Source organism: Saimiri boliviensis, chromosome 10, assembly GCF_048565385.1.
Source record: "Saimiri boliviensis isolate mSaiBol1 chromosome 10, mSaiBol1.pri, whole genome shotgun sequence".
Lineage (NCBI taxonomy): Eukaryota > Metazoa > Chordata > Mammalia > Primates > Cebidae > Saimiri > Saimiri boliviensis.
Window position 1 is genome coordinate 4,864,631 of NC_133458.1, and position 12,246 is coordinate 4,876,876.

Below are 12,246 nucleotides of genomic sequence, written 5' to 3' on the forward strand. Positions count from 1 at the left end.
CTTCACGAAACACACTGTATCAAAGCTAGGAAAGACTTTAGGATATCAGCCACATGTAGAACTACACCAGCCAACAGGATTGTGATTTACATCCCACCCAGATTTTTTTTTTTTTTTTTTTTTTTGGAGACATAGTTTCACTCCATTGTCCAGGCTGGAGTTCAATGGTATGATCACAGCTCACTGCAACCTAGACCTCCCTGAGCTCAGGTGACTCTCCTACCTCAGCCTCCCGAGTAGCTGGGACAACAGACATGTACCACTACGTCTGCTAATTTTTCTATTTTTTGTAGATATGAAGCTTCACCACGTTGCCCAGGCTGTTCTCAAACTCCTAAGCTCAAGCAATCCTTCCTCCTCAGCCTCCCAAAGTGCTGGGATTGCAGGCATGAGCCGCTGCAGCCGGCACCCCATGCAAACTGACATGGTTACCTAGTCCCATGATTTAAGGTTATGGGTTAGCCAAACCTACATCTTCAAATAAAACCATTTTAGTTCATTTTGTTTTTCCAAACAGTGTCTGAAACAAGATGACATATCCTCTACCTGTCCGATCTTTTATAAGCAAGGACATCAACCAACCATTGCTCTCTCAAATCTTATACAGAATCACTTTCTCCCCAAATTAGATTCTCTTCCTCAGTTTTAGAACTCTGGACCCACAGACTCCCTCTACCCTCTCTTGCTCAATGACAGAGGGTGAACAATGCCTACTGCAAAATCAGATTAGTTAGTGCCAAGCACAGACACAGCTTGTTTCCATCAAAGATCGTAACTCTACAATTCCCAATGAGGCCGAGATGGTGACTGTTGGTTACTATAAGCAATTAGTATCTTAACACTTTCCACGTGCACACTGGAGCGAAGATGTGTTGGTGAAGGGTAATGCACCCTCCAGCCCTCAGGTGTTCTCCATGCAGCATTCGATGGTCATGACTACAGCTGCCCTGATAACCTCAGTATTGAGAATAAGGGGCAGGATTTGGTTTAGCAGAACGTCAGAATAAAATAACACAATGCATTTAATGCACAGAGAGAGCATTAAAAACAGTACACTGTTTCCATTGTTTTGAGTTTGGGTTGCACCCAAAGCCAATCTGGGTATCATTTGTCCTTGCCCACCTCCAAGAACTGCCTTTGCTCCCAACTGTCTGGACTTGCATTTCGTGTAAGAAATGGCACTTGCTGAACCACACCTTTTAGTAGCTTGGTGACATGAATCCCAAAAGATTGGGAAATGCCTGCATTTCTCAGAGTAGAACTCATGCTGGCTTCAAGCTAGTCAGTTTCTTGCTTCCTCCTCATGCTGTTATCTTAGGTGACAAAAAGAGACATCCCTCCTCTGAGGATGGCACTGTACCAGCTAAGCTCTTTCCCCCCCCCAAGACTCAGTGCTGTTCGCTGCCAGCTCAAGACCCACTCTGGTGTTCCCACCAGGGAGCTCTGGTTCTGGACCTGCTTTCTCTAGGATATCCAAGACTTCTGAGTTCTCCCCTCAAATCCTCCACACAGCGGCCTGGTTTGCAGCCCAACTCCAGCCTTCTTTCTCCTGGCTCTGGAAGTTCATGAGTCCTAGATGTATTTCTACACAATCCTAAGAACCTGGTGTTTCTATTCTTTGGCAAGTTTTCCTTCAAGTTTTCTTTTTATCCAGAGCGTCTTAGATAATGTAGACCATGCACAGATGGAATTTCATTTATGTGAGTACGGCTGCTGCATCCAACCTCCTGGTGAGCTGTGAAAGTACTGCCAATGCCACCCGATGCCCTTTTGGAACTGTGAAAGGACCACCTTCCCTATTGGGACTTATCAATAGTTATGTGTACTTCCTAATATCGAAGACTGTTTTTCTCTATTTATTTTCACTTTTTTCCTGTTACCACATTTATCTTAAATATGGATGCCTCACATTGCCTTTTCCTTTTAATGTGGTTACATAAAAAAAAAATGTAACTCTCATAATGGTCAAAGCCAGATCCTTCCTTTCAGTATCTACTGCAAGAAGCAACAAGATCAAATGCAAAGAGCAGTGGACAAGAACATTAGAAATCCTCTCACAGAGCCATTACCTATGTGCCCTTCTGGGAGGCCACCTAACCTCTCTCGAAATTCACATGCATTTTAATGTCCACTCTATGGAATCTGTTGTCTATAAAATTCTATTCATTTCAAAAAAAGTTATTCTGTAATGGTATTATTATATATATCCAGACAGATAATTTAACCTATCAGTTAATACTAGGTCCTGTGGCTCATAATTTAATGGAAGAGCAGACACATTGAGGGTTATCTATTAGGATTTGTTGCAGAAAACTGAGAAGCAACAAAAAAACAGCAGTCACGTATAGAAGGTGTGGTAAGAACTGCTGATTTTCACGTCTAAGGAAGTTAAAGATTTGACTGAACTTAACATATAACCAAAGATCCAAGTTAGCCAGTGGAATGTAAGCTATTTCGATGTGAGGGGGGCTTTTGTGGCGACTTTTAAGGAAAGGCATATTCTCACACATCTGTGAGGTTCCTGAGCACAAGAGCATGAGCTAGGACGCAGGGGTACATTTCCAACTCTGATTTTGTGACACATGAGGTGTGTATGTGTGTGGCTGTTCATGTGTGTAATGTGTGTGCATACACATCCACACACATACATACTCATGCACAGAATATGCATTTTGCTCAAATATTAAGCAGAGATAAAACAAACAAACAACAACAAAAAAAAAAAACTTTGAGCAAAAATGTGTCCTGGCTCATTGCAAGCAGATGGAATTAATTTTTGTGTCTTCTCTTAATAGCATTACTGATTACTGCTTTTTCACATTAAATGGTTTGAAATGGAGATAGTATGTACTAAAATAAATTTGTACTTTTATTTATGTTAAGGTAAAAACTCCTTAATTTGGTTTTCTAAGGAAGAGTTTTGTTTGCTTGTGAGAATATAGTCAATCGAAGCCAACCCCGCCTCAGCGTTTTTTCTGGATCCCTCCCCAGGCTTCACTCTGCGCAAGAGCGGAGATCAGGTGCAGCCAGTGATAATGGCATTTTCACCAGGGAGTCTCAGTATTACCTGATTGACCTCAGAGCCAAAGGACCAACTCAGTTCATTCAGATTCAAGTATATATTGCTTCCAAATATCTCTGGGTTCGCAATACTTCCTTTAAAAATAAACTTTAGCATCTCCAAAGAGAAAGAGAAATGGTCCCCTAGAACCAATTCTCCTTGTTACTCTGGTTCATTTATTTAGCAGCCTTTAAAAAACAACCCAAAAATCCCAAAATGCTTTTTACATATTTGTCTATTTTTAGCACATTTCTTAGTAAACAAAGTGGGAAAAAAATCTGTAACTAATAGGTAAAAATCATTTGGCTTAATTTTTTTTTCTAATTTTCCCCTTAATTTGTGGCCATTCTCGGCACACACAAGTCATTTCCACCCACCATCCATATCTCTGGCTTCCAACTACCAAGGCTGGTAGAGAAACTCACTTTCCTCTGTTCACTTGCTGAGAAGTAATGGGTAGTCTAGCGTGGTAGCCAAATAGCTGTATAGGATGCTGGAGACAGCATCAGGCTCCATTCAATCCCAGCTCTCTGATTTAACGCCTCACAAGATGAGGATCTGAGGTGCTACTGAGCTTCTCGTAAGAATCAACACTTGGTGATTTGGAGGCAGTCATTGAATTAGTACAGTTTAATGATCCCCTGCTTCAAAACCAAACCACAAAGCAGCAATCCTCTCTTCCTCACTCTCAAAGACCTTAAAAAAATTAAAAAAGGAACATATTCCTTTTTCCTGGTCTCCCTACACATTCCTACCAGTCTAGGAATACAGGTATCCCAAAAGTTTCATTAGAAACAAGAAAATAATAAAGGAGAATGGAGAACTCATTAAGCGTTCTGGAGTCTAAGCACACACAACAGTTTTAATGCCTTTGAAAAATTATATACAGTTTAGGGATAAGAGACAGTCTTTAGGGATTTTATTTTAGTATGTTATTTACCTCTTTATGTTCTAAGCAGTTTGTTAAGACCCTAGCTAAGGTATCCTCCAGGTATACGTATTTTAAATGTGGGGTCGTCTTCCTCTGTCCCATCTGGCTTATCTTATCCCTGTTGTTCCCCTCTTCATCTTACTTCACAGGGTGGGGTCTGTTAATTTTTCAGGGTCAAGGTGACACCCCTCTGAGTAGGGAGGAAAAGGAACTTCCCAACTGCATGGGATGAGGACAGCTGCTTCTAGGCGTCCCACCCGACAGCTGTGACTATGGCTGCCTCTGGTCTTCACTTTTATATCAGTTAAGGCTTCTCCAATGAACAGGTTCAAAGACATGAAATTTCCAATGATAAAAAGGTAAAAAGTCAAACCAAGAGCTCACGGGTCCTCCAAAACCCACACCGCAATTAACTACTCCCACTCTCCTGGGATGCTAAGGTATTAGGCAAAATAAGAGCAAATTCGTACCGGAAACAAGGGATTTCTTTTACATAACACAGACTGGGCTTCTGACTCCCAGTCCTTGGGTGTCAACCTACGAACAGCAATGGACTCTTTGATCATTATTACTTCTCTCCCATGGTCAGGGATGCTACCTGAGTCCTAGTGCAAGCCTGAATGCCCAGCACACCCTTCCTTCATAACTCATGAGGGAGAGCTGTAGTAAAAAGAAACCCAGTTAATTACAGAATGCTAATTTAGTGTGGGAATAGTTTCTTATTGAGCAAATATTCTGTAGAATTGTTGAAAGGAGGGGGGTTTGGTTTGTCTATTTTGAACCTGTCCAGCTATATGAGCACTGTCACACTGACTATAAGAATTGTTAGATGTCCATATCTACAGAATCTTCTAAGCAGATGAAATAAAACTTCATTTAACTGCTTTAGATGATGATGATGATAATGATGATGGTACTAATAAAATGGTCCCCCTTTTTACCAATAAATGGGCTTTGGGAAATGACCCCAGCAAATACAGATCCAAAGTCGTCTGCATGTGTGTCTCTGAAGAGTTGGCATGGAATTCTGTCACACAATGTGCTGAGGAGGCTCTTCACCTTCCTGAACTCTGGAGAGGTCCCCTATCTTTGCCCCAGTCCTAGCAAATGAGATCCAACAGCAACCCTAGAATAAATAGGAGAAACCAGCGTATGCTGTTGATTTACCACGCTTGAGCAAACTGCTTTGCAAATCCATCGGTGTCTCCCAGGATCTATTTTAATGATCTGCCTGAGGTGAACTGAGCAATAATGAAAAGACAAGAACCCTCAAGATCTTTCTAAGAGGGGAATTATGATGTCTACACTCGTGGTGAAGCGGCTGGTTGATTCACCTTTCCTCCCTCACCCCTGGAGCCTTTGCAGACCGTGGCCTCCTCAAGACTAGGCGAGTGGCCGCCCTGTGCCATGTGGAACCCATTCAGCCTTCCTGGTCCACAGCCAGCCCTTTAACTCTCCTGGTTCTCAGCTGAGTCCTCCTTCATATCCCCACCGTCCATCCTTCGGCTTCTCTAGCAGGGACAGTTTGCTCTTGAGGGAAGGAGGAGGAAAGGGCCACGAGGTATCTAAAGAAAAGTCCTTTCAACATAGCTCATTTTCTTTTGACTTGTCTTAGAACCAAAGCCGAGTCCTGTTGGAGGGTCATAATACGCTGATTTTTTTTTTTTTTTTTTTTTGGCTACCCCGCTCTTCCTCCAAGTTACAAAGTACTAGTTGGGAACCTTCCCAGGGAACACGTTAGATGGGCGGCTCTGTAGAGGGAGGCCTTTGTCCAGAGGTGCTTCATGTCAAGTTTACCTTGACAGAGGCTCCCCGCGCCTGCACCTGAATCACCAAGCCGGGGAGGAGAGAGCGGCAGACCCCGGCAGCACCAGACACTTTGTCTCTTCCCAGCTTGGTGGCTCAGGGGGCTACAGTCATAAAGCAATCCAAAATACAACATTCTTCCAGAAATGCACATCCTCCCTCTCTCTCTGCCTCTCTCACGCACACATATGCATGCATGCAGACACGCGCACACACGGACCCCCGAAAGCAGCATTACCTGCTCCTGCTGCTGCACCGATTTCCCCGAAGCGCTCGGCTCCTTGGCCGTGGTCATGGTGCGTCCGGGCGCTCCCCAGCACCGGGGCAGGTGGGGTCTGACGGCGAGCTGGGAGCCCCCAGAGTCCGAGCGGTAAGGTGAGGAGGAGTGTGATTTTAGTCCATACTTCCGAAATCACAAGGCTATTTTGGGGAGGGCGGAGGGGGAGGGTGGGCAGGCGAGCCGAGTTTGCTCTTTAAACGCGAGCAGCAGCGAGGGGATCCGAGGGAGGAAGCTGCCGCTGCTCGGTGGGGCTTCTCCAATTAGCAACAGCCTCTGCAATCGCCACAGAAACAATGATAACTGCTTAGCAACCGGCAAGTGGCGGCTGGGTGCAGGAAGGGGACCCGAGTGATGCGCGCGGCCTCCCCGCCCGCCTCCCGGCCCGGCGCGCACGGCGCATGCTCCGGCCACCCGCTCGGCGGGGCTGGGGCCGGGGAGGGGGCGGGGAGGGGGCCGGGGAGGGGGCCGGGGAGGGGGCGGGGAGGGGGCGGGGAGGGGGCCGGGGCCGCGGAGGCCGCCACTGCCCGGGAGACGCCGCGCCCGCAGCCACAGCCTCGGCCACCGCATCCGTCAGGGCCCCGCGCCGCGCCCGGGTGTCTGCACCTGAGGCCCCCGCATCAGGGCGCGCCCGACCCCGCGCCTACCTGGGCTGGGGGCAGGGGTGGCCCCAGGAGGGGTGCCCTTTGTTTTTTTCTTGCTGCAAAGTGTCTGATGGGTGTTTGGGAAGGAAGGGGTCTGGGAGCACGCGAGGCAGGCAGCGTTTCTGTTTGCCCAGCGGGTTTGGCAGGAACACGGGTTGTTAAAATCTTGGCCTTTATTTTCCTTAAAATTCGGAAAACTTAAGGCTCCATCGTTAGAGTCAAAGAATCTACATTTCTCTAAGAAAATCAACCAGGACCTCAAGGGTGTTTGTCCTTTAAAAGAAAGACAGGAAGAAGAAAAAAAAAAAAAAAACCCAAGCCAGTCAGTCTGATGACCTTACAGAAACATGAGGGCTCCCCACTGTGTCCTGAGCTCAAGGAGAAAGAGACAAAGCAGGAGTTCGCTTGTCTGGCCCTCCCCTCCTGACCCACGTGCCCCGGGCCCTGCGAGGCTCTCTGCACCTGAGCAGACAGTTACTGGGTAGCGGGGAAGTGCAGGTGGCAACTCTAAGGAGCGTGCAATTAGTCAGTCATTTGCAGGTGGGAGTTTCTCCCGGCCTCCCAGAAGCTCAGAACTCAGTGCCCAGAGCCTGGCGCTGCTCCTCTGCAGTCCCAGCCAGCCTGTGGCCAAGCTCTCTGTTGATGCTTTTCCCACTCCGGGTCTGGAACCCCTACTTTCACCCATTGGCTCTTGGTCACAGGCATTCTCTGGCCTAAGAGTTTAGCCATTTGTGTATACGGGGAACTCTCAGTAATAAAGTCCTTCCAGCCAGGGCCTGAATGGATTGCTCTAGTGTTTGCACCTCTGTGACGCTAATGTCGTTCCTTACAGAAAAGAGGCCAACTAGACACGTTTCCATTTAAAAGGTGTTGATTTCCCCCTGCTCAGCCCCCTTCCAATGCCCAGCTCTGCTTCCCACCCCATCATTTTACAAAAACAAACCAACCAGCAAAACGCAAGGCACTGTGTGCTTCTTTGGAATGGATGGCTGAACCCAAATCATGGCAGAGTGGCTGATCGCCTTGACTGTGGCCTGAACTTCATCCTGTCTGAGTACTTCTTTGGCATAGACTCTAGGACATCTGGGTGGATGGCTGGTAGCTTGCATGGTTCAGCTGGGAGTAAAGAAAGAACATCTCCTGTGAAACGTTTGCCATGTGGTATGAGTGTGTGCTCTTCCTTGGTTGCACAGGTTGAGACTCCTGCATGGGACAGGGAGGTCCAGGGGTGGGTACAGCAGTGGTATCAATTTCCAGCTTGTCTGTATGACCATGCCTACGGGGATGCTGGGAACCTGAGTTCTCATCGGTGTTGGTAGGAGGGACTGGGCCAGGCCAAGCAAGGCTGGCAGGCCCTCAGAGGGTCTTCCTACAGTCACAGTTCTTCAGTGGAAGGTCCCTTTCTGGTTACAGCTCTGGCCCCAGGAGCCACTGCAGTTTAAGGTCTCCAAGCAAACTTGTCACAGAGGCCCCAGCAGTCAAGTAAACAGGGGCTCAGAAGGAAGGGCTGTGTGGCCAGGTGAGCACTCTCCCCTCACACACCTGAAATGCAGTTGACCCCTGGAGGACCTCAGTCATAGGGGAAACCACAGCACCTGCCTTAAAGTAGGCCTGGCCGGGTGCAGTGGCAACTGCCCGTAATCCCAACACTTTGCGAGGCCGAGGCGGGCAGATCACCTGAGGTTGGGAGTTCGAGACCAGCCTGACCAACATAAAGAAACCCCTTCTCTGCTAAAAACAAACAAACAAAAAAAACAAAATTAGCTGGGTGTGGTGGCACATGTCACATGCCTGTAATCCCAGCTACTCGGGAGGCTGAGGCAGGAGAATCCCTTGAACCGAGAGGTTGAGGAGAGCTGAGATCGCGCCATTGCACTCCAGCCTGGGCAACAAGAGTGAAACTGTCTCCAAAAAAAGCAAAAAGTAGATCTGCACAGTTTCAGCCTCAGAGTTGCTCAGGACCTCAGATTACCCCATCCTCCCGATACTCCTCTTAAACCTAAAACCCCAGGAGTGGGTCAAATGTTGAGCCCCCATCTGTTCACATGTCAGGAAAGCTAGTTGCTCACCCACTGAGGCCTTGGGCTCAACCCAGCAGTGACACCAGGAGGCAGACAGCAGACGGGAAGGTTTCCTTCACTGATTCCAGGGCCCCTGACCTAAACACTAAACCGAGGAGATGTACCTTGGGGATGATCAGCCACGCGTGGTGGGGAATCCGTGTGGGTGGGTCCCACTTTACCTCTCAGTAAAGAGCTTAAAATATTTTTTACACCTAAACAAATATGGATAGAGGGCAAAGTTTATGGATATTTGTAAGGTGACACATGATCCTTCAAAGGAATGTCCTGCTGGGGTCAGATTGTTTAGACTTTGACCAGCCAGGCCCCACGGCTCCCCGCCTCCCTCTCTCATCTACTCTGCCATTCACCCATCTGTCATCAGGAGCCTCCAGGTGGGGAAGTTCAGGAATTGCTGATGGAGAACCAGGCCAGGTTCTGCCACTCAGTATCTTTTCTCGGAGCATTCTGGTACTAGCTTCTCAGTTGCCCACCTTTTTACATATTTGACTTTGACTGTTTTTAAAAACAAAAGAGCGGGCTATCCTGCCATTTGTGACAGCGTGGATGAACGTGGAGGAAAGATGCCAAGAGAAACGAGCCAGGCGGAGAAGAACAAACGCTGCATGGTTCGACTTCGATGAGGCATCTAAAGCAGCCAGATTCATGGAGGCAAAAGGAACAGGGTAGTGGATGCCTGGGGCTGGTAGGAGGGGGAGGTGTGGAGTTGCTAATTAAAAGGCATCAAGTCTCAATTAGGTGGCACGAATAAGCTCAACAGATGTGTACAACCTGCTACCTACAGAAAACTTGCACACTAAAAATCCGTTAAGAGGGTCGATCTCCTATTAAGTGTTCTTACTACAATGAAATAGGACTGCCTTTAATTCATATTTTAAAATTAATCAGTATCCCTCCGGAGAACAAACACGGTACTTAAGATTATCCTCTCAAGCTCAGGGTGATTGCTTATTACTGCAAATACAGACAGGCCTGTCTTTCATTGGAGATCAAAACTAAATCCACCTGGGCATTATCAGTGCGCTCATCTAGAGCTCCTTGGTCAAAGAGAAGGTTAACAACTGGCAGACACAGGACGTATTACCCCCTGAAGTTGTACGGACCAAGAGAAAATACAAGACTTTACATATACATTTCCAGAAAACAGCATCTATAAATGCGGTGTTCAGTAACGACGGACCGCAGGGAAAGCAACTTGGAGAAGAGTTTAGGCTAAATCTAGCAGGGCCAAGTGTGCAGAAAGAGAACCACTGGATTCCTTTCCCAGTGTCTGGCACAGAAGAGGTGCTCAGTGAATCCTGACTTGGCATCAGACATACTTAGCAAAGAAAGACACCAAATGCTCACCTGCCCTTAAAAGTAACAATGACAATGGCCAAGCTACCTGCAGCAGTGTAAGTGCTAGATGGCTAATAACTGCCCTCACAGCCCCAGCAACTCTATGAGGCAGACTGTTATTTCACTCATTTTACAAGTGAGGAAATTCATATTCAGAAAATTTACTATGAAACCCAAGGTCACGCCAAGTAAGTAACCCAAAGCAGGGCTTGAACTTTGCCAGTCTAGACCCTTTACCACCATATCACATTGCCTGTGTGTGTCTGTGTCCTAATCTCTCTTCTTATAAGGACATCAGCCACATTAAATTAGGGTCCACCCATAGGACCTCATTTTAACTTGATTTACCCCTTTAAAGACCGTATCTCCAAGTATAATCACATTCTGAAGCGCTGGGTGTCAAGACTTCAACAAGTGGATTTTTGAAGGACACAACAGCCCATAACAATGATTACTATCCCCATTTCACTTATGAGAGAAGCGAGGCTTGAAATAAGAAACTCTTCCAAGTTCACAGTTAGCAGAAAATGGCAGAGTTGGCATCCGTATCCAAATGTTTGATCCAAACCCTTGCCCCAACCCGCACCCCCACATGCATACACATGTCCTGTGTCTCTTCAGACCCTTCCAAAGTGCTTGGGTGGGAGAGCCAACCCCAGATTCTCCAAACAAGATTAAGACGTCTCAAGTCTTGTCTGTCTGCTCCACCTTCTGCTAAGAAACACGCAGCTCAAGGGGGTCTTGCTATGACCTTACCTGGGCCAGTGCTTCCCTTTGTGTCCAGGAAGAGTCCAATTTGATGGAGCACAAGCCTCCCTGGTGAAGGCTCCTTGTGTCTGTGAGTAAAATCACTTCCCAAGTGCCCTCATGGCAGCCAATACACACACTTAGCGAAGAATGCACCAGGGCTTGATGCTCAGCCAAGACAGCACTTCTCTGTGCTCCTGGGCATGGGTACCCCACGGAGCCTGGCGGAGCATGGTGGCAGGCCCACCTGCCAACCAGGAACTCCGGCAGCCGCTTGTCTCGCCATGCTATTTACCTCCCACTCCCAGGGTCACATTTGCCCAAGGCTCTCAGCAATCTCAGATACCTGCAGGCAGCCTCACAGATGGATCTGAGGTGCAATCAGTCATATGCAGGTGCACCTGAAGACAGGCTTTTTAACTTGGGAAAGCCAATCTAGCCTTAGCCACTCTCTCCCCTCCAGATGTGTCTGAGTGGGGCTGCTGGCAGAGGCACAGCTAATTTGGGTTGTGTGTCGCCCTGCAGGCCTGCATCTCCTGCAGCCTGAGGCCATGTCTCACTCTTCTGATTTACACTCACCTTGCCCCAAGTAGCCAATCCGCTGCAGTGGCTTTGTTTTAAGTGTCATTTAATCAGCAAGTGTTTAGCCAGGACCTACTATGTGCAGTCAAAACCCCCTATGAGAAACAGGCATGCCAGCTGATTGGTTGCAGGAAAGTAGAGATCAAAATGTCTTTAAAGGGTGAGCTGTGATGATTTTGGATTGTCAGTCTTTACCAACTGCGAGTAACTTACAGTTCCCTAAAAATAAAAATGAATGTGGAGCAGCAGGGAACGCTTCTTCTGGAGTCATGCCAGGATCCAAAGAAACTAGTTGGAAAAAAAAAACAACAACAAACTTTTTTCTTTTCAGCATATACTAACAAACACTGAAAAAAGATCAAGGCGGGGGTGGGACTGCGGGTGAGTTTTCTAGCCTGAGTACCAGCTTTCCAACCATCGGCCACTGCGGGCCCACTGTCACCTCTGACATTTCCACTAGAAATCTCCATCTCCAACTGAGGAGTTCTCTCTGCATTTGGAGGCTCGTTTGGGTTTGGTTTTCTCTTGCACGCCCATGACTTAAATGCTGATGTTCCTGGAAGCTGCCAGATCTGTGTGGTCAGTGCTCACAGGGCCAGGAGCCATGGGCAGCCCAAATGCCAGCAGCCCTTTGAGGGGAAAGCTTTGGGAAGAGAGAGGAAAGGGTTGAGGAAGAGACATAAAGTGCACCAAAAATGGACCCAAATCACCTGTGAGCCCCTGGTAAACCCCACCGGGGGAGCAAGAAGTCTCCGAAGCCAAATTCAATTCGCCTCAGC

At 47.5% G+C, this 12,246-nt stretch overlaps 1 protein-coding gene across 4 annotated transcripts in view; it reads right to left on the reverse strand.

Annotated features, from left to right (window-relative positions):
- DPP6 (dipeptidyl peptidase like 6) overlaps positions 1-12,246 on the reverse strand; it is a 1,161,897-nt gene that overhangs the window by 597,382 nt on the left and 552,269 nt on the right. Inside the window, exon 1 of one of the 4 annotated variants that reach the window (XM_039472701.2) lies at positions 6,037-6,461. The exons of the other annotated variants lie outside the window; for them this stretch is intronic. Coding sequence (XP_039328635.1) covers positions 6,037-6,093 — 57 coding nt within the window. The 5' untranslated portion in view covers positions 6,094-6,461. Of the gene's footprint in view, positions 1-6,036; positions 6,462-12,246 lie in introns of those variants that run through there. 4 annotated transcript variants of the gene reach the window in all.